Genomic DNA, 19,467 nt, shown 5'->3' on the forward strand with positions numbered 1-19,467 from the left:
CCCACAATCTAACCTATTCAACAAATCACCTATGTACCAATTTACCTGCTCTTCAATTTTCTTGCGTAGCAGCTTACCTATTAACCTGTTATCAATCACTATTTCACCTGTTAACCAATTTACCAGATTACCAATTTACCTTCCATCTCGTTCTTCATGTCTACCATTTAACCTGTCAACCTGTTTATCTGTCTACATATTCGTTTATCTACCAGTTGCCCTGTTTACCATTTTACATAACCAATTTATCTGTCTACCTATTCATAAGTCTACGTATCTATCTATCTACCTGTCCACCAATATACCTGACAACTTGCTTATCAGTCTACCAATACAGCTGTCCCACAATTTACCTATTCAACAAATCATCTGTCTACGTATGTATCTATCTACTTGTTTAACTATTTATTTGTTTACCTGTTTATCTGTCTGCCAGTTTTCCTGTCTACCAGTCTGGTAGTCTACCAATTAATTAAAAACTAGTTGGTATTGGTATTTTGCCTTGAGGCAAGTTACATTAACTTCCCGATATGTGTAAATAATCGACTTAATCAATAAAAAATAAATTAATTTATGAGTGATTAAAACTATTCCGATTTTGAAAACTCAAAAACCGTTCCAAAGATATTGGTTGGGAATCGACGTGATTAGTTTTTGGTCCGAGTAGATTTATTACACAGAATTGAAAACGAATGAACGCGTTAACTCGGAATATTTTCTAAAAGCAAATTTTCAAAATTCAATAATTTTTATAACTGAACCAGTTTCTGTAGGACCTTAATGGTTTAGTATGTTCATTAAGATCAAGTACTCTATCATTATACCAAGCAAATCGTCTAATTTTAATTTTAACAAACGTCAAAAAAACTACTCATTTTCTCAAACTTTGATAATTTTTTAAAATTAAACTACTTGTCGTAAGGCCGCAATATTTCAGTAAGTTCTATAAGACCATGATATATATCGCCAAAAAAAGTCCCATAAAAATCGTTTTAAATTTTCTTTTCAACATTTAATTACAAGAAAACGGCTCGGTAGATTTTCCCCTAAAACTAATCAGTATCATCATTCCCAACTAATATTTTTCGAACAGTTTTTGATTTTTTAAAATCGGTTCGGTAGTATGAGCTTAAATGTGGACGAAAAGTGTAACACTTTTTTCCAAATTGCAAAGAAACGGTTCGGCCGATCGTCGCACAAAACTGAGAAACGATAATCCTCATCGAGATACAACAAATGCTTTTTAAATTTCTGAAATCGGTTCAGGCGTTTTTGAGCAAACGTCGATGCCAAAAAGACCATACTAATTTTTGCAAACTTTGACGAATTTTCAAAGCTAAACGAGTTGTCGTAAGGCCGTAATATTTTAGTATGGTCTAGAAGACTATGTTATCTACCGTCTAAAAAACTCATAAAAATCGTCAAAAAAAATTATTTTAACACTTTATTACAAGAAAACGGCCCGGCCGATCTTCGGACCAAAAACTAATCAGGTCGATTCCCAACCAATATCTTTCGAACGGTTTTTGAGTTTTCAAAATCGATTCAGAATTGCGGGCTAAAACGTGGACGAAAAATTTTTCGCTTTTCTGCTATTTACAAAGCAACGGCTTGGCTGATCGTCGCGCAAAATTAATAAACGATGAGGACTAGCATCGAGATACATCGAATGGCTTTTAAATTTTTGAAATCGCTCCAGCCGTTTTGGAGAAAACGTCGATTTACGGCAAAAAATCTGTTCACATACACGCACACACACACATACTTTTTCCAATTTTGGTCTCATTCGATTCAGAATGGCTTGAAACGTCGAGAAAACATAAAATTAGCGAATCGGATTTTTTGATGAAAACAAACTCCTCCTTCGGGAAGTTAAAAATATAATTACTATAATAATTCTTACAAAATAGGGGTTTGTGGTAGGAGGTTGAAAATTTAAGATTATATGTGTTTTTACATACGCATAATAAAAAAATATAAAAATAACCGAAACAATTAAAAAAAACGTCAAAAAGACTTCGAGGCGTTAAAATATCCAACCTGTCTTGGGATTTACCTAACAATTTCCCAAATTTTCACTACGATCGGACATATATCGATAGTTAGTTGTTTGATATGTGTCGGTCTTTACAGTATAATTACTGCTGATATGCTTATATTATAAGTTGGAATGCTGAATGGGATATTTTACTCGAAGATGCATTTAATACAACTGAATAATCATAAATTTTTTTTATTTATATCTATTGGGTACAGCTAGTTATTTGTAAGCATCAACAAATATATATTCAATTGTATAATAAAACTAGTGGGCTGGGTGGCATCGTGCCTTAAGCCAAATTGCTGGAACTTCCCGTACCGTAACGAAATGTTCGAGAAATATTGAATGTTTTCAAATAGATTATTATAAATATTGTAGCATTGTCTAATATTTATAATAATTATATAAACTGAAGTGCAAAGTTAAAATTATTTGTTTAAAGTATATTAGAACTTTAGTCAGAATTAAAAATAAAATCTGAATTATTTTCGATATACAAAAAAACTAAAAAAAAAAAAAATATATAATTTTTTTTTCTTACAAAATCAATTATTTTGTTAAGACAAGCAGAAAGTTCTTTGAATCATTTAAATCGGACGTTTAGTTCTCTCAAAAACTGCCATTTTTTACATATTTAGCTCCCTATCTTCGCAATGGCTGGGCCTGCCTTTGCCAAAAACTAATAAACACTTCTCCCAACTAATCCCTTCTCATTACTAATTGAATATTTTTTAGATCATTCAAATTGGATACTCCGTTCTCTCAAAAAGTCGATTTCTATTTTCTGCACTCTTTGCTCCGTATCTCCGAAACGGCTGGACTTGTCTTTGCCAAAAACTAGTCAGCTCTTCTCCCTATCAATAGGAATCGAATGTTTTTTGAACCATTCAAATCGGTTGATCCGTGCGCCCGAAAAACACACACACATCCATTTCTTCTGAAGTATGCCAAAACGTTCAGAAACCTTCAAAATGTCGAGAAATGTAAAAATTTTCAATTTCGATTTTCGGCGCATTACAATAACTTACCCTACGGGAAGTTAAAAAAAAAAACAAAGTAAAATTACTATAATAGAAATTATTTATAACATTATAAAGTATGTGGTAAAAATAAAAAGCTTCCTTCAAATATATTAATTTATTTTAATGCTACTTGTTTTGCTATCTTCATGGCAAGAGAGTTTGTTTTACATATTTATTTTTTATTTATTTATTTATTTTAGTTTTTAACATGAACATAAAAATGGCAGACATATGGAGATGGTGGGAGAAAAACACCATTATCAACATCACTAATAATAATATGAAGGAGAAGCGGTTATTACAAAAAAAATGTGACAATTTTGTCCAGTATGATACAATTTGGCATTATAAGAAAAAGTTATGGATCAAGTCTGAAATAATACAAATAGAGTCCTGTTTGCAATAAGTAAGAATGATGCAAAAGCTTTACTAATATAATTTATTCTATATTTGTTGTTAACAATTCAAACAAAACATATGTTACTTCTAGTACGATTATATTTCACTTATATTAGTTTCGGCTTATTAATATTTCATTGTTTTTCATCACGTTCCTTACTATGAGTTTTCTTGTGTCTTTTGAAACTGTTCGGATGAATAAATACCTTGTTACATATTTCACAGTCATATCGACGATATGTAGAATGAACAAGCATGTGCCTTTTCAGAGAACGTGGCAGTCTGAATGTCTTACTACAGGTTTTGCATTCATGCGGGCGTGCTCCACTGTGAATAAGAATGTGTTGTTTCAGACTACCTAGCAGTCTGAATGTCTTACCACACGTCTTGCATTCATGGGGGCGCACTCCACTGTGAATAAGCATGTGCTTGTTCAAAGTATCAAGTCGCGCTAATCTTTCATGGCATATATTACATTCGAAAAGGCGTTCTCCTGTATGAGTTGGAATGTGTGCTGCTAAATAACTTCTTTGATTGAACGTCCGATTGCAGATTTCACATTTGAAACGATACTCTGAAGTGTGAATGGCCATGTGCTTTTTTAGAATGCTTGCACGTTTGAATGCCTTGTTGCATTGTTTGCATTCATGGGGGCGCACTTCACTGTGAACAATCAAGTGTATTTTCAGAGCACTAAAATGTATGAATTTTTTGCTGCATATTTCACATGCATAAGGTTGGTCTCCGTTGTGAAGACGCAAGTGTTTTTTCAGTGTGCGGGATTGTATGAATGTCTTGTTGCATATTTCACATGCATAAGGTCGTAATCCACTGTGAATACGCGTGTGGATTTCCAAAGAAGCCATTTGTTTGAAACTTTTACTGCATATCTCACATGTAAAGGGGCGCTCTTCTGTATGGATGAGCATGTGTTTCCCCAAATTGCCTTTTTGGTTGAATGCCCTTTCACATTTTTCACACTTGAAAGGGAGTTCACCAGAATGTGTAATTGTGTGGATTTTCAAACCAATTGATCGTTTAAATGCCTTATTACAGACTTCGCATTTGAAAGGGCGTTCTGCGCTATGTATAACCATGTGTCTGGACAAAGCTGATGGACTTTTAAATGTCTTATGGCATACACCACACGTATGGGAGCCTTCTTTACTATGACTAGGTATTCTACTACAAATGTCAGATTTATAACTGTTGTCCTCGATTATCTCCTGTTTAACTTCTTCAATTGTTACATCGGAATCCATGAATCTTTCTAAACACGTATCATCATCTTCTGAACATGATTCAGTCTTAACAATACCATCAAAATAATCATGTACGTCTTCTGAATATTCTAGTGATTCAATTTTAATTGTCTGATCATTCATAGACACATTTGTCTCTTCTGTCATTTTTAGATAATGTCACTGCTTGAAATAAAAAAAATATTAACGAGTTAAATAGTTGCGTACTATTTAATAATCTATTGTAATCAATTATTTTCTTCTATATGATAATCAATTTATCCAAATCTATATTCGTTATCAAGTGTCACATTTGAATCGACACTTTAAGCATAGATAAAAGAAGAGTAGTCACTATGAGCGAAAACGTGGTAGGAAAAGTCAAATCGACTGAAGCGCTCTTAGTGGATGTTTTGAGCATTACGGCAGGCTACTATAACCGAGAATGTGAACGAAAACACGTTGAAATTTTTATTTCATATTTAATTAAATAACTAGAGGTGTATGGTATGGTGCCTTAAGGCAAATTGCTGGAACTTCCCGTACCAATTTTTTTTTAAAAAAAGATTAACATTTTTGAAAAAAATTAACTCTGAAAAAAATAGATTTTTGAGAAACTATAAATTTTTTTTTTTGAAAAAAAAAAGACTTTTCGAAGAAAAATTTAGTTTAAAATATTTTGGAAATTCTGAACTTTTTTTCAAAGCAATCGTACTGATTTGGCTGCAGACGAAATATCGAAGAGCGTTTGTATCCGCACACACACACACGCACACACACATACACACATATACCCACAAACACTCACACATACACACACACATACATACATTTTTTCTAATGTATGCCAAAATGTTCAGAAGGTTTTGAAACGTAAAGATATATAAAAATTTTCATTTTCGATTTTTTTGCGATTACAATAACTTGCCCTACGGGAAGTTAATTAATAAAAATTAACCACAATAATCGAAAAATGGTCATAGTTTCACCAAAGCATTAGCTTGCACTTAAAAGCTCATATTTTCCAAACAACGTGAGATTTTTTTTTTTTTTTTTCAGGTCAGTTAAGATCAATACTATCATCCCCTTTCAGTTTGATGTTGAGGTCTGGGATACCTAGAATTGAAAGATCAATGAAAATTGTATGTATTGTTTAATAATAAAAGAAAACTAGTGGTGTATGGCATCGTGCCTTAAGGCAAATTGCTGGAACTTCTCGTACCTTAATGGAATATTCCAGGAATATTAAATGTTTTGAAATAGATCATTATATAAATAATGTAACTTTCATTATTCTTATTTTATAAAAATAAATAAACAAAACTTAATCAACCGGATTTAAAATGAAGAATATTGTCTTATAGTTCTATATGCAGTTTGCTCCCTGTTTTGTTATGGTCTTGTTTTACTTCGCCTATGGGGTAAGTAGGGATACATATGACAAATTGTAGAAAAGTAGTAAAAAACATATTTTTATAATCAGGAATTAACTGGGAATTTTACCGAACATAGTATGATAGCTGTTTATTTGATTCTAGTTATGTGTTGTGATGTAGTTCATTTGGTTTATACAGTATAATTACTTAGAGTAAAATTGGATCTTTGTATTATATAAACTGAATTGCAAAGTTAAAATTATTATTATTAAAATTATATATGTGATGTTTAAAACTTTAACTAAAATTAGAATTAAAATCTGAATTATTTTTTGGTATTAAAAAAAATTCTTTTGAAAACTCATATTTTGCAATCGTTTGTCAACACAAGCAGAAAGTTTTTTAAATGCTTAGTTCTCTCAAAAATTGCAATTTTTGCACAATAAGCTCGGCATATGTGAAACGACTGGACCTGCCTTTGTGAATCACTCCTTCTCCTCGTCATTACGAATTGAATGTTTTTTGGATCATTCAAATCGGATGCTCCGTTCTCTCAAAAACTCGATTTCGATTTTCTGCACTCTTTGCTCCGTATCTCCGAAACGGCTGGACTGCCTTTAGCTTTTACCAAAAACTAATTACCACATCTCCCTATCAATAGAAATCGAATGTTTTTTGATTCGTGCGTCCGAAAACGTGGCCGAAAAATTGTATCCACACATACACACACATCCATTTTTTCTTAGGTATGCCAAAATGTTCAGAAAAATTCAAAACGTGAAAATATGCAAAAATTGACAATTTCGATTTTTGAATGATTACAATAACTTACTTTATTGGATGTTAATAAATATATGAAGAACATTTTTATTTATTGCACTTATACAATTTAATTTATAAATAAATATTAATTTTCAAAATGGACATAACAACACTACTTCTTCGTAAGAATGTTCTCCTGTATGATTCTTCTCATGTGCATTTAATCAGTTTTTCTTTGAGAATTTTGAAGTAAAACTTCATTAGGCGCGACTAGGGAGTAAATCTGTACAAATGCAACGCAAGAGCGTTACGCTCTCGATTATATTGGGTCGATTGTGATTGGTCGTCGTGATGCGTGAGAATGATTGCTTTGAGTGTATAGTATGACGTGTGAGAAACGTAAGTTTATTGAAGTAAATTGTATTATGCGTGGATACTATATATTTTTAGAAATTATTTTTATAGCCAAGACAGATACTACAGCTGTTCAAAGAATGAGACTGTATCGCCAGCGAAAAAGTAAAAAAAAACAAGCAGTCAATAAATGTATGTTAATTTTAATTACATGAAACTCTTCAAACACAATTACATGATGGGTGAAATTGTGAGAACAATATTTATTTAGGCGTTGTTTAGCATAATAATTCTCAACATTTTTATAGATATCAAAAATATTAAAGCAGTACAGTTTTATTCTATCATGCCAAAGATATATCTTTGCAGAATTATATCTCAAACACTTTTAGAAGAAGTCAAGTATTACAAAGTTGCATATTTTTATAAATAATGAAGAATAAATTGATATTTAGATTTATTACTCTAAACAAAGCGTTAATGAAATTATTCAAGATTGGTATAAGTTCACTGTGTGAACGAATATTATATAATTTATTAATCAGCAATTACATCATTTCTCTAATAAAATTCAAGTCTTAAATGCTAATTACAATGACAAACTGATCATGTCTGAAGTGTGACTTTAATTACATTATTATTTTCAAACATTATAAATATTTTTAATGGTATTTTAAATATATAATTTATAATTTTTACTATATAAATATGTATAATGGTTAGGATTAAAAAATGTGTGCATCACAAGTGTTACCATATTACTAATAAACATTATTCAAAATTATTATATGATGTATTTATTTTACTTATGCTATCTTGTACAATAGGAAAAAAGTTTTACTTCAACCTTACGCGCACTCTTTTTTTTCATGTCTCATTGATTGTTTTGTTCAGAATGGATCTTTGCATGCCGTTTTAATATATATCCTGCTGTGAATCCTTTATCACATTCTGAGCATTTATGAAGGTTTTCTCTATTATGAATCTTCTCATGTACTTTTAATTTGTATTCTATTATAAATGCTTTATGGCATATTTTGCATTTATAAGGGCGCTCTCCGGTATGAGTCATTTCATGATGGATTAATAATCGTCTAGTTATGAATCCTTTACCACATATCGAACATTTATGAAGGTTTTCTCCAGTGTGAATCTTTACATGTAGTTTTAATTTATACTCTGTTATAAATGCTTTATAGCATATTGCGCATTTATAAGGACGATCACCAGTATGAGTCATTTGGTGATTGATTAATAATCGTTTTGTTGCAAATGCTTTATTGCAAGTTGTACATTTATGATTGGTGTCTTTAGTATGTGTGATTTCATGGCTTTTCATGTCATATTTTGTTATGAATGTTTTATTGCATATTTCACATTTGTAAGGACGGTCTTTGGTATGAAGCATTTCATGTCGGATTAATACATGTTTTGATGCTAATGATTTATTGCATATGGTACATTTAAAATTGCTTTCTTTGGTGTGGGTGGATTCATGTTGTTGCCAATCGTGTTTTTTGATGAATGCTTTATTACATATTTTACATGTATAAGGACGTTCTCCGGTATGAAGCATTTTGTGTTGACTTAAACTTTGTTTGGAGGAGAATGCTTCGTTGCATATCGCACACTCATGAGGGCGTACTCCAGAGTGGGCCCTTTCATGTACCCTTAGAACATCTTTTCTTCTGAATGCCTTGTGGCATATGGTACATTTAAAATTGCGTTCTTCACTATGAACAATTCCATGTCGGTTTAAGTATTTTTTTGTTTTAAATGTTTTATTGCATATTATGCATTCATGGACTTGTTTGGAGTTAAGGGTTGTTTGATTTAAATTTGTTTCGTTAGGATTTGGCACAGTGTCTTGGTATTCACTGGGTTCTTTCTTTATTTCTTCCTCAACTGTTACCTCAGATTTTAAGAAACGCTGTAGACATATTTCTTTGCTTTCTGGGCATATTTCTGCTATTTCATAATCATCAAGTTCTTGTTTGACTTGAGGATATTCATTTTGTTCAATTTTGATTGTTGTGTTTGAATTTGTTTTTTCAGACATTTGGTTTTGTTGCTTCTTGCATATAAATTAATGATGAATTCTTAAAAGTTGATTTTCATTTATCTCCCTTGAATTAATAATTTGAATATATATATATGTATATATATATAGATATAGATTATTTATTTATTTGATATGATTCATACATACTGTATCTCAGTCAGACAATTATTCTGGTATGAGAGATCACAGCAATTATAACAAAAATAAAATCTAAATTTTAAGTAACAGGCTTACATTAAGACATATATTTTCACTTAATAAAATATTTATATTTACAATAGTTTTGTTTACATGTCTTATATCCAACACTTTGACTGTCAAAATTTGACATTTCATTCTCTCACACTGACGTGAACACAGAGCTTACTAAAGCCGCATCCACACTGTGTAGTTTTAGGATATGCGGCAACCAGGTGTATATTTAGCGCAAGTGAGCCAAAAATCAAATATTTTTCTTAGTTACTAAGAAACGTCAATGTTCTTTTGTACTTTTTGCATTTGTTGACAAATTGTAAGTTTTTTGTTCGTTAGTGTTTTATATTTGTTTATCAGGTTTTCATTAAGAATTGCTCTCAAATGCATAGCTCTTGGACACTATGAATAGAACAGCTCCTAATTCTGCTTTTGGATATAAATTCTACGTAGTGTATTGACAAATAAGTCTAATCATATTACACTTAAGGAAGGTTTCTATAAGAAACTAGCAAACCCGACGAACTCCGTTTCGCCACCAGATGGTTTCGTGAGAAAGATGAAGAAATTTTTTGTTTGTTTTATATTTGAAAAGGAAAAAATGTGATTTTATCATACAACAGTAATGAATTTATTTCGATTACAAAAATGAAGTGTTTTTTAGTTGAACTTTTCTAAGTAAATGAAAGTGAATCCGCAAATTATCCGTTTCATTGAAGTAAGTAATTGAAGTAAAAGTAGTGCTCTTTGGTAAACCACATTTTTTGTTTTTTGGTCTGGCGTTAACACAAACAAAGCGGATGGTTTTCCAACTCGTTAACAGGCAACGTATAACTGCCCATGTGAAAAACAATGATTTTCTAAATAATCTATTTGAAATTTATCCCGCAAACACTAAGCTATTGGCCTTGCGACTTGTTAATTGTCATTGCGAACGCAAGGCGAACTGGAAATTGCAAATTGAAGTCAAACAGAAGACCAGTCAGAATCATTGGTATGTCACCAAATCACCAGCAATTTTTTATTGAATGGTGTAATTCAGTGCGTGTACATCATTATTCTTTGCGGCAAGAATTGCTCGTTGACTTAACCAAGCATAATTCTGATAATTCTCACTAATGTCATTACTCGAATTTTTAATTACGGTGCGTGAAGTTCCAGCAATTTGCATTAGGGCACGATGCTATGCACCACTAATTTTCTTAGCTATAAACCTTGCGGAGCCCGAGACCTTTCCAATGAATGCAAAATTGTCGAAATCGGTTCGTGCGTTCTGGTCAGGAAGGTTAACCCGACTTATTTTTATATATATGGAAGATAAGTATAAGATAGATAAAACAGTTAGAAATCTTACACTTATTCAAAATTGGTTTACCACTTTAGACGGTTCTGAATATATTTAGAAAAAAATAATGTAAAATTTTGTAAGAAATACTTATTAGTTAATAAGAGTTAAGAATGATACCAGACGATGTAATGAACTAACACTATAGTGTATTGTTCACTAAATTTTACTTAATTTTTGTAGAATAAATTAGATAAAGTAGTAGTTATTATAGTAATTTATGTGTTATGTATATTTGAGCTTTTTGATTCACATTAAGATTTGATTGTATATCTATTATAATATATTATTGTTATTATTATATTATTACTAAACATATATATTTATTTATTAACTTCCCAAAGGAGAAGTTTGTTTTCATAAAAAAATCCGATTTGCTAATTTTATGTTTTCTCGACGTTTCAAGCCATTCTGAATCGAGTGAGACCAAATTTGGAAAAGGTATATGTGTGTGTGCGTGTGCGTGAACAGATTTTTTGCAGTTTTCTCAAAAACGGATAGCTAAACCGATTTCAAAAATTTAAAAGCTATTTGATGCACCTCGATTAGGACTATTGTTTATCTATTTTGTGCAACGATCGGCCTAGCCGTTTCTTCGTAAATAGCAGAAAAGTGAAAAAAAATTTTTTCACGTTTTATCCCGCAATTCTGTATCGATTTTGAAAATTCAAAAATCGTTTGAATAATATTGGGTGGGAATCGACCTTATTAGTTTTTGGTAAAGATCGACCGGGCCGTTTTCTTGTAATAAAGTTACAATAAATAAATTTTTCGACGATTTTCATGATTTTTTTTTTGTGATAGATATCATGGTTTTCTAGATCATACTAAAATATTACGGCCCTACGACAAGTCGTTTAATTTTAAAAATTAGTATCGTTTTTGGCATTTGCCAAAATTAGAACTTTTATCGACGTTTTCTCAAAAACGCCTGATCTGATTTCAGAAATTTAAAAGCCATTTGATGTATCTTGATGAAGATTATCGTTTATCAGTTTTGTGCGACGATCGGCCGAGCCGTTTCTTTGTAATTTGGCTCATACTACCGAATCGATTTAAAAAAAATTAAAAACTGTTCGAACGATATTAGTGGGGAATGATACTGATTAGTTGCAGGTAAAAATCTACCGAGCCGTTTTCTTGTAATTAACCGTTGAAAAAAAAAATTAAGGCGATTTTTATGGATTTTTGGCGATGTATATCATGGTCTTATAGAACTTACTGAAATATTAAGGCCTTACGACAAGTAGTTTAATTGTGAAAATTCATCAAAGTTTGAGAAAATGAGTAGTTTTTTGAAATTTGTTAAAATTAAAATTAGACGATTTGCTTGGTATAACGATAGAGTACTTGGTTTTAATAAACAAACTAAACCAATAAAGTCCTATGGAAACTGGTTCAATTATAAAAACTGGTGATTTTTGAAAATTTGCTATTAGAAAATACTCCGAGTCAAAGTGTTCGTTCGTTTTCAATCATGTGTAATAAATCCACTCGGAATCCTTCTAATCACTCATAAATTAAATTATTTTTTATTGATGAAGTCGATTAATTACACATATCGGGAAGTTCATGTAACTTGCCTCAAGACTAAATTCCAAACCAACTAGTTTATCTATAAAATAATGAAATTATAGTATTTATTATAATTTATTTGAAAACGTATAATATTCCTCGAATATTACTGATCACGGTGCGGGAAGTTCCAGCAATTTGCCTTAAGGCACGATGCCATACACCACTAGTTATTTCCTTAAAATAATAAATTTAATTCAATTAAAGTTTTTACCTAACGCATTTTTAACGGCTCATATATCCGTTTAACGGATATTTTTTTCCTTACATGGTAACACTGCTGCCGCCTTCAAACACTATCGGCGCAAATGTCATTTACTAACGAACAGGCGCGAAATCGTAACTTACACAGTTTATGTTAAAATAAATAAAAATAATCAAAATGGATTCATCAATGAACGGTGGTTTTAATCAGAACGGCGATGGGCAAACTCCTAAAACAGAGGAAAAGGATCAAACAGTCGTACCTTTAGTTATTCAGCAAGTCAAAGGATGGTCCGGAGACTCCCTCAAAGTTTGGGGCATGAATGTGAATATTGTGAAATTGGTCGGCGTAGTAAAAAATATAGAAAACTCATCTACCAAAATAACGTACACCATCGAAGACCACACCGGGACAATCGATTGCTACTATTGGTTAGAAGAGAATAACACCAAAAGTTTGTCCAATATAATGATGAATACTTATGTCGAAGTTTTCGGGAACGCCCGCAAAAATCAAGGATCTTCTCTTATCATGCTTTTCAACATAAATCCTTTAACATCTTTCAACCAAGTCACAACACATTTGCTGGAAGTCTTGCACGCCAGGTATCAGGCAGAACAATGGCACAAGAACGGAGAAGGTGGTAATGAATCTATGAACAAAGGGGGACCATTCAATAACTCGACTCTAGAAAGTTCTATTTCTGGTATGAGAGCAGGCAGTCTGAATCAGCAGCAACAGAACTTGTATGAAGCTATTAGATCGTTCCCGTACCCAGAAGGTATTTCAACAAAACAGTTGCTAGAGAAGTTCCCGAGTATAAGTCAAGGGGAGTTGGTTAAGATTACTGATTTTTTGTGTAACGAGGGACATATTTATACGAGTATAGATGCCGATCATTTCTTGAGCACTGACATTTAAAATTGTGAGGATTTGCATGTATTTTTTTTATAATATTTTTAAGAACTTGTTTTTATTAATAAAATTATTTAAGAGTTAAATTTTAATTTTATTTCCTTGTATAAACTTTTATGTCTGTTGTGTATATAATCTTACAAATATTTGTGCTCATACTTTCTTGCTAACAACAATAACAAGACTAGTGGTGTATGGCATTGTGCCTTAAGGCAAATTGTTGAAACTTCCCGTACCGTAACGAAATGTTCGAGGAATATTAAATGTTTTCAAATAGTTTATTATAAATACTGTAACATTGTCTAATATTTAAAGGAATTATGTAAATTGAATTGAAAAGTTAAAAATATTTGGTTAAAGTATATTAGAACTTTAGTCAGAATTAAAATTAAAGTCTGAATTATTTTTAATATAAAAAAAAAAATTTGAAACAAAAAACTTTTTTCCTAAAGCAATTATTTTGTTAAAACAAGCAGAAAGTTATTTGAATCATTCAAATCGGACGCTCAGTTTTTTCAAAAACAGTCATTTTTTGCACATTTAGCTCTGTATCTCCATAACGACCTGCCTTTGCCAAAAACTAATCAACTCTCCTCCCAATCATTACTAATTGAATGTTTTTTAGATCATTCAAATCGGATGCTTCGTTCTCTCAAAAACTGATTTGTGATTTTCTGCACTCTTTACTCCGTGTCTCCATAACTGCTGGACCTGCCTTGGCGAAAAACTAATCAACTCTTCTGCCAATCATTACAAATTGAATGTTTTTTAGATCATTCAAATCGGATGCTCCGTTCTCTCAAAAACTCGTTTTCTATTTTCTACAATCTTTGCTCCGTATCTCCATAACGGCTGGACCTGCCTTTGCAAAAAACTAATAATCACTTCTCCCAATCATTACTAATTGAATGTTTTTTAGATCATTTAAATCGGACGCTCCGTTCTCTCAAAAACCCGTATTCTATTTTCTGCCATCTTTGCTCCGTATCTCCATAACGGCAGCACCTGCCTTTACCGGAAACTAATCAGCACATCTCCCCATCAATAGGAATCGAATATTTTTTGAACCATTCAAATCGGTTGATCCGTGCGCACGAAAACGTGCGCGAAACTAGCTGTAAGTTCCCGTACCAAAAATTATTATTTTTTTAAAAACGATTAACATTTTTGAAAAAATTTTACTTCGAAAAAATAAGATTTTTGAGAAACTATAAATTTGACAAACAATTACTTCTTTTTGAAAAAAAAAATTCAAAAAAAAATTTTTTTTTTAATTTTTTTTTTTTTGAAGAAAAAATGTTTTCTTTATTTCGACATATTTTGGAAGATCTGAACTTTTTTTGAAAGCAATCGTACTGCTTTAACTGCATAGAGACAAAATATAAAGCGCGTAAGCGCCGCGTCGATGTCTCACGGATAAACATTGGTACGGAACCCATAGGAATGTAAACAAAATTTATACTTATGGTTAAAATCTCTATAAAATATCTGATAATTTGATGTGCATATGTCTAATGATCATTTTTCGTCCACGTTTTCGGGCGCACGGATCAACCGATTTCAATGGTTAAAAAAACATTCAATTCCTATTGATAGGGAGATGTGCTAATTAGTTTTTGGCAAAGGCAGGTCCAGCCGATTCGAAGATACCGAGCAAAGTGTGCAGAAAATAGAAATCGATTTTTTAAGGGAATGGAGCATGCGATTTGAATGATCTAAAAAACATTCAATTTGTAATGATTAGGAGAAGTGGTGATTAGTTTTTGGTAAAGGCAGGCCCAGCCGTTTCAGAGATAAGGAACTAGAAGTGTAAAAAATGGCAGTTTTTGAGAGCACAAAGCATCCGATTTGAATGATTCCAAAAACTTTCTGCTCATGTTGACAAAACAATTGATTTTGGGGGAAAAAATTCAACTTTTTTTTCAATATCAAAAATGATCCAGATTTTAATTTTGATACTAGCTAAAATGCTAAAACTCTTTCATATACTTCAAATACATAATTTTAACTTTTATAATTCGGTTTATATAATTTTTAGAAATATGAGATAAGATCCTTCATTCTACCTCGGCTTCATTGAGTTTTGTTTATTTTTCTTTTATGTAAACGTATAAACATAGTCCAATTTATGTTTTGTCTATTAAATAAGAATAATGAAAGTTTCAGTATTTATAATTATAATAATCTATTGGAAAACATTTAATATTCCTCGAATATTTCATTATAGTATGGAAAGTTCCAGTAATTTGCCTTAAGGCATGATGCCATGCACCACAAGTTTTATATTTATTAAGGAAAACTTACTGTTAATGTTTAATTTTTTTTTCAAAAGTATATTTACAGGTTACATGATTACATATAACAATTGTTAAATCAATTTGAAAATCGACTATTATGAACTTTTATAAAAAAAATTACTAAAGTTGTGCGTTGGGGTCTCTTACAACAAGCAATTTATCTGAATGAAATAAATATATATTTTAAGGGGGTTGTTCGTTTTTTTGTTACAAAAAATGCAAGGTATTTGTTTTTGTTCTTCTCGAAATGTATTTATATTAGAGACATGCGTTTTTTTTTAAACAAAAATTACAAGATCATAGAATATTAAGAATTTTTTTATTATTTTTTTTGCCATCATTTTTTAACCAGAGGGCGCAAAGTGGGCATTGCAAAATCGATCTCGTTTGCGGTGCCACAGATAAATCCGTTGCGCATCGCCTGAAACAAAAAAAAGAAACTACGTTGAAGAAGAAGGTTGAATCCAGTCCCCCTACCAAAATGAAAGAAGAAAAGCAAGAAGGGAAAAAATGGCAGCCATTTAAAAAAAAAAGTGTTAAGAAGTTGTTTGAGGTAGGGGGACTAGGTATTGCAGTGGTGAACAAATTAAAAAAAATGCAAGTCGATCCGACTTGTAGTTTTTTTTTAATTTGTGGCACCGCATTGAAAAAAGTCAATTTGAGAAAAACGTATTTAAAGTTTTTAATATAATGTACTAAATATTTAATTTAACCATTGTGTTCAAAGAATGCTGACACATTAAAAAGGTCACGTGCATGAGGTATTATAATGTAAAAGAGAGCAGCTGGCATACAATAGCTGCTCAAAAGATGAAAAAAACGGTTTCTGAGGATCATGCATATAGAGATATATATATAATTATAACTTCATCAAAAAAATAGATATTGAGATGATTTTTTTAAAATAATTCTAAGATTTTTAGCTTTCATAATATCAAAAAATCTCAAAATTGAAAAAAATAAAAAAAAAAAACGAACAACCCCCTTAATTTATTAATAATTAATAAATGAACTAAAAACTAACTAAATTGACTGATTAAATAATTATTTCTTCTTGTGCTAAACATATTTTAACAATAACAATTGCTTTCTAATATCAAGCCATAATGCATTTTGTAATTGTTTATATATAGTTTTCAATAATTCACTTAATTTATTCTATTAATTATATAGTTTCTTGGTGTATTGTCCTTTTATGTGTCTTCAAATGCCCTGATTGAACAAATGCTTTATCACACTTATCACATTTATACCGCCTTTCCCCTGTATGAGTCCTAAGATGCTGTGCAAGCGCAGTCGAATCCACAAACAGTTTACCACAAAACGTACATATGAACGGCTTGAAACCACTATGAGTCCTTGCATGCCTCGATAAGCCACTTGAAATTGCAAAGGATTTATCACACACATCGCACTTATAAGGACGATCTCCTATGTGTCCTAGTGTGACAAGCTAAAGAGTATGAACTCCCAAAAGCCTTCTCGCATAAAGAAACATACGAAAGGCTTTTCAATCAATATGCACTCGTAGATGTTTTGTTTAGATCACCGGACGTGGTGAATGACTTTTCACATGTATTGCACTTGTGGGGGCGTTCTCCCAGTATGAAAACTGTGTCTTGATAATTACTCGAGTAGGTAAAGATTTTGCACATAAGTTACATTTATAATCCCGTTTACCTTCGTGTATGTACATGTGTTGTTTGAGCGTGTGCGGGGTGATGAAGGCTTTATTACATACATTGCATACACAAGGCTTTTCACCGGTGTGGTCCTCATATGAGTTTCAAGATGCTCGCGTGCTTGAACTCTTTATCACAGTATTTCATTCGAACATCATTTCAACATTGTGGTTTTCATGTGCTTTTTGATCCTACGGTGTGTTGGGAAAGTGAGGCCACAAATCTTGCAAGGGCTCGGTGCTTCTTTGGGTAATTCTTGCTTGGTTTCTTCATCTATCGTTACCTCAGGTTCCATGAAACGTTCGAAAGAAGCTTCATGGTCTGAGGTACTGTCTGAATCTTCTAATTCCTCTTTTATGGAAACGTTGTCATCGTCAATTTCTTCTAGTGTATATTCTAACGGTTCTGATTTAATGGTAACAGAGTTATTTATACCATCGTTGGCAACTTCTACCGATTTAGTAAATAAATTTGTTTCTTGAGACATTTTTGATGTGTCAAAAATTTTAGACTAGAGAAATTTATATATATTTTTTGAACCGGCAAAACATATTAATTACGGAGTGTAAATTAATAATTGCCTATTAATTATACATGTTTAATCATTAATAACTTTTTTTAAATTAAGAATTGATTAAAATTGAGTTGTCAAATTATCAAACATGGCGGAGGACAATGACAGTTCAGACACGTGAAGTGTGAAGTAAAGTGTTGGCGCGATTTTCAAATTTTGCATAAAACTTTTTAACATTTCGAAGGAAAATTTATGTTTTCACCAGAAAGTTTGTTTTCTTGACGCTTTTAGTCATTCTGAATCATTTGAGAGCACAATTGGTAAAATATTAGAATACATATCAGTATATAAGCCGATTTTTTACCTTTATCAATGTTTTCTTAAAAACGCCATAGATAAATAAGCATGGCCACCTACTTATTTATCTATGCACTGAATTTTAAAATTTTAAATTGATGTAATTTGATGAAGTTTAGCGTTGATTACCTTTGTCTGATTAACGACCAAACCGTATCTTCTGAACCAATGAATGGTTAAAAAATTTCTGAAAAAAATAATTTATGCACACGTGTGTGTGTATATAACATAGATATATCTATGTTTGAATAAATTTTTTTATTCATTTTATTAAATCAACCGATTTGAATAATTCAGCTAGTGGCGTAGGGTATCGTGTCTTGAGGCAAATTGCTGGAACTTCCCGTACCGAATTAAAATTTTGAAAATCTGAATTTGAAAATAATTTTTTTTTCTTAAAAACGATCGTTTCGTCAACACAAGCAGAAAGTTATTTAAATCGAATGCTTATTTTTTTTTCAAAAAACTGCCATTTTTTGCACATTTAGCTCCGTATCTCCGAAACGGCTGAATCTGCCTTTGCCAAAAACTAATCACCACTTTCCCCCATCATTACAAATTCAATGTTTTTTTGATCATTCAAATCGGATTCTGAGTTCTCTCAAAAGAGTTCGAGTTCTCGCAATTCCAAAATGGCAGGACCGACATTTGCCCAAAACTAATCTGCACATCTCGCTATCAATAGGAATCGAATGTTTTTTGAACCATTAAAATCGGTTGATCCTCTATACTCTTCTTTTATCTATGGGTTGATCTTTGCGCCCGAAAACGTGAATCAAAAATTGTATCCATATATACATACATACTCACACACGCATTCATTTTTTTTAAAGGTACGCCCACTCTTCTTTTATCTAGGGGTACGCCAAAATGTTCAGAACCTTCAAAACGTGAAGAAATGTAACAATTTTCAATTTAGATTTTTGGACTTGGATTTTGGAGTTTCAAGAACATTATTTCAGTTTCAGATAACGGAGCGTCCGATTTGAATGATTCAAAAAACATTTAATTTGTATTGACGAAATGAAGAACTGACGGAATTGTTGGGAAGGTAGGTTCAACGATTTCGGAGATTCATAGTAAAAAGTAAAAAAAATGCCATTTGGCTGTCAAAAATGCTTATTTAAT

General features: G+C 31.6%; 3 protein-coding genes across 3 annotated transcripts; 1 reads left to right on the plus strand and 2 right to left on the minus strand.

Moving 5' to 3' along the window:
* Window positions 1–3,519: 3,519 nt before the first annotated feature.
* On the minus strand, window positions 3,520–4,957 carry LOC113371062 (zinc finger protein 724-like). Its single transcript, XM_026611713.1, has one exon. The coding sequence runs from the start codon at window positions 4,869–4,871 to the stop codon at window positions 3,597–3,599; it is 1,275 nt and encodes a 424-aa protein (XP_026467498.1). The 5' UTR covers window positions 4,872–4,957; the 3' UTR covers window positions 3,520–3,596.
* A 3,112-nt stretch (window positions 4,958–8,069) lies between these two features.
* On the minus strand, window positions 8,070–9,254 carry LOC113391281 (gastrula zinc finger protein XlCGF52.1-like). The gene has a single exon (XM_026627225.1). The coding sequence runs from the start codon at window positions 9,252–9,254 to the stop codon at window positions 8,070–8,072; it is 1,185 nt and encodes a 394-aa protein (XP_026483010.1).
* A 3,431-nt stretch (window positions 9,255–12,685) lies between these two features.
* On the plus strand, window positions 12,686–13,501 carry LOC113371073 (replication protein A 32 kDa subunit). The gene has a single exon (XM_026611723.1). The coding sequence runs from the start codon at window positions 12,752–12,754 to the stop codon at window positions 13,493–13,495; it is 744 nt and encodes a 247-aa protein (XP_026467508.1). The 5' UTR covers window positions 12,686–12,751; the 3' UTR covers window positions 13,496–13,501.
* Window positions 13,502–19,467: the final 5,966 nt, after the last annotated feature.

The sequence above is a fragment of the Ctenocephalides felis genome, unplaced genomic scaffold, assembly GCF_003426905.1.
Source record: "Ctenocephalides felis isolate EL2017-DRISC unplaced genomic scaffold, ASM342690v1 CF-g0.4_SCAFFOLD_00845, whole genome shotgun sequence".
NCBI classification, from domain to species: domain Eukaryota; kingdom Metazoa; phylum Arthropoda; class Insecta; order Siphonaptera; family Pulicidae; genus Ctenocephalides; species Ctenocephalides felis.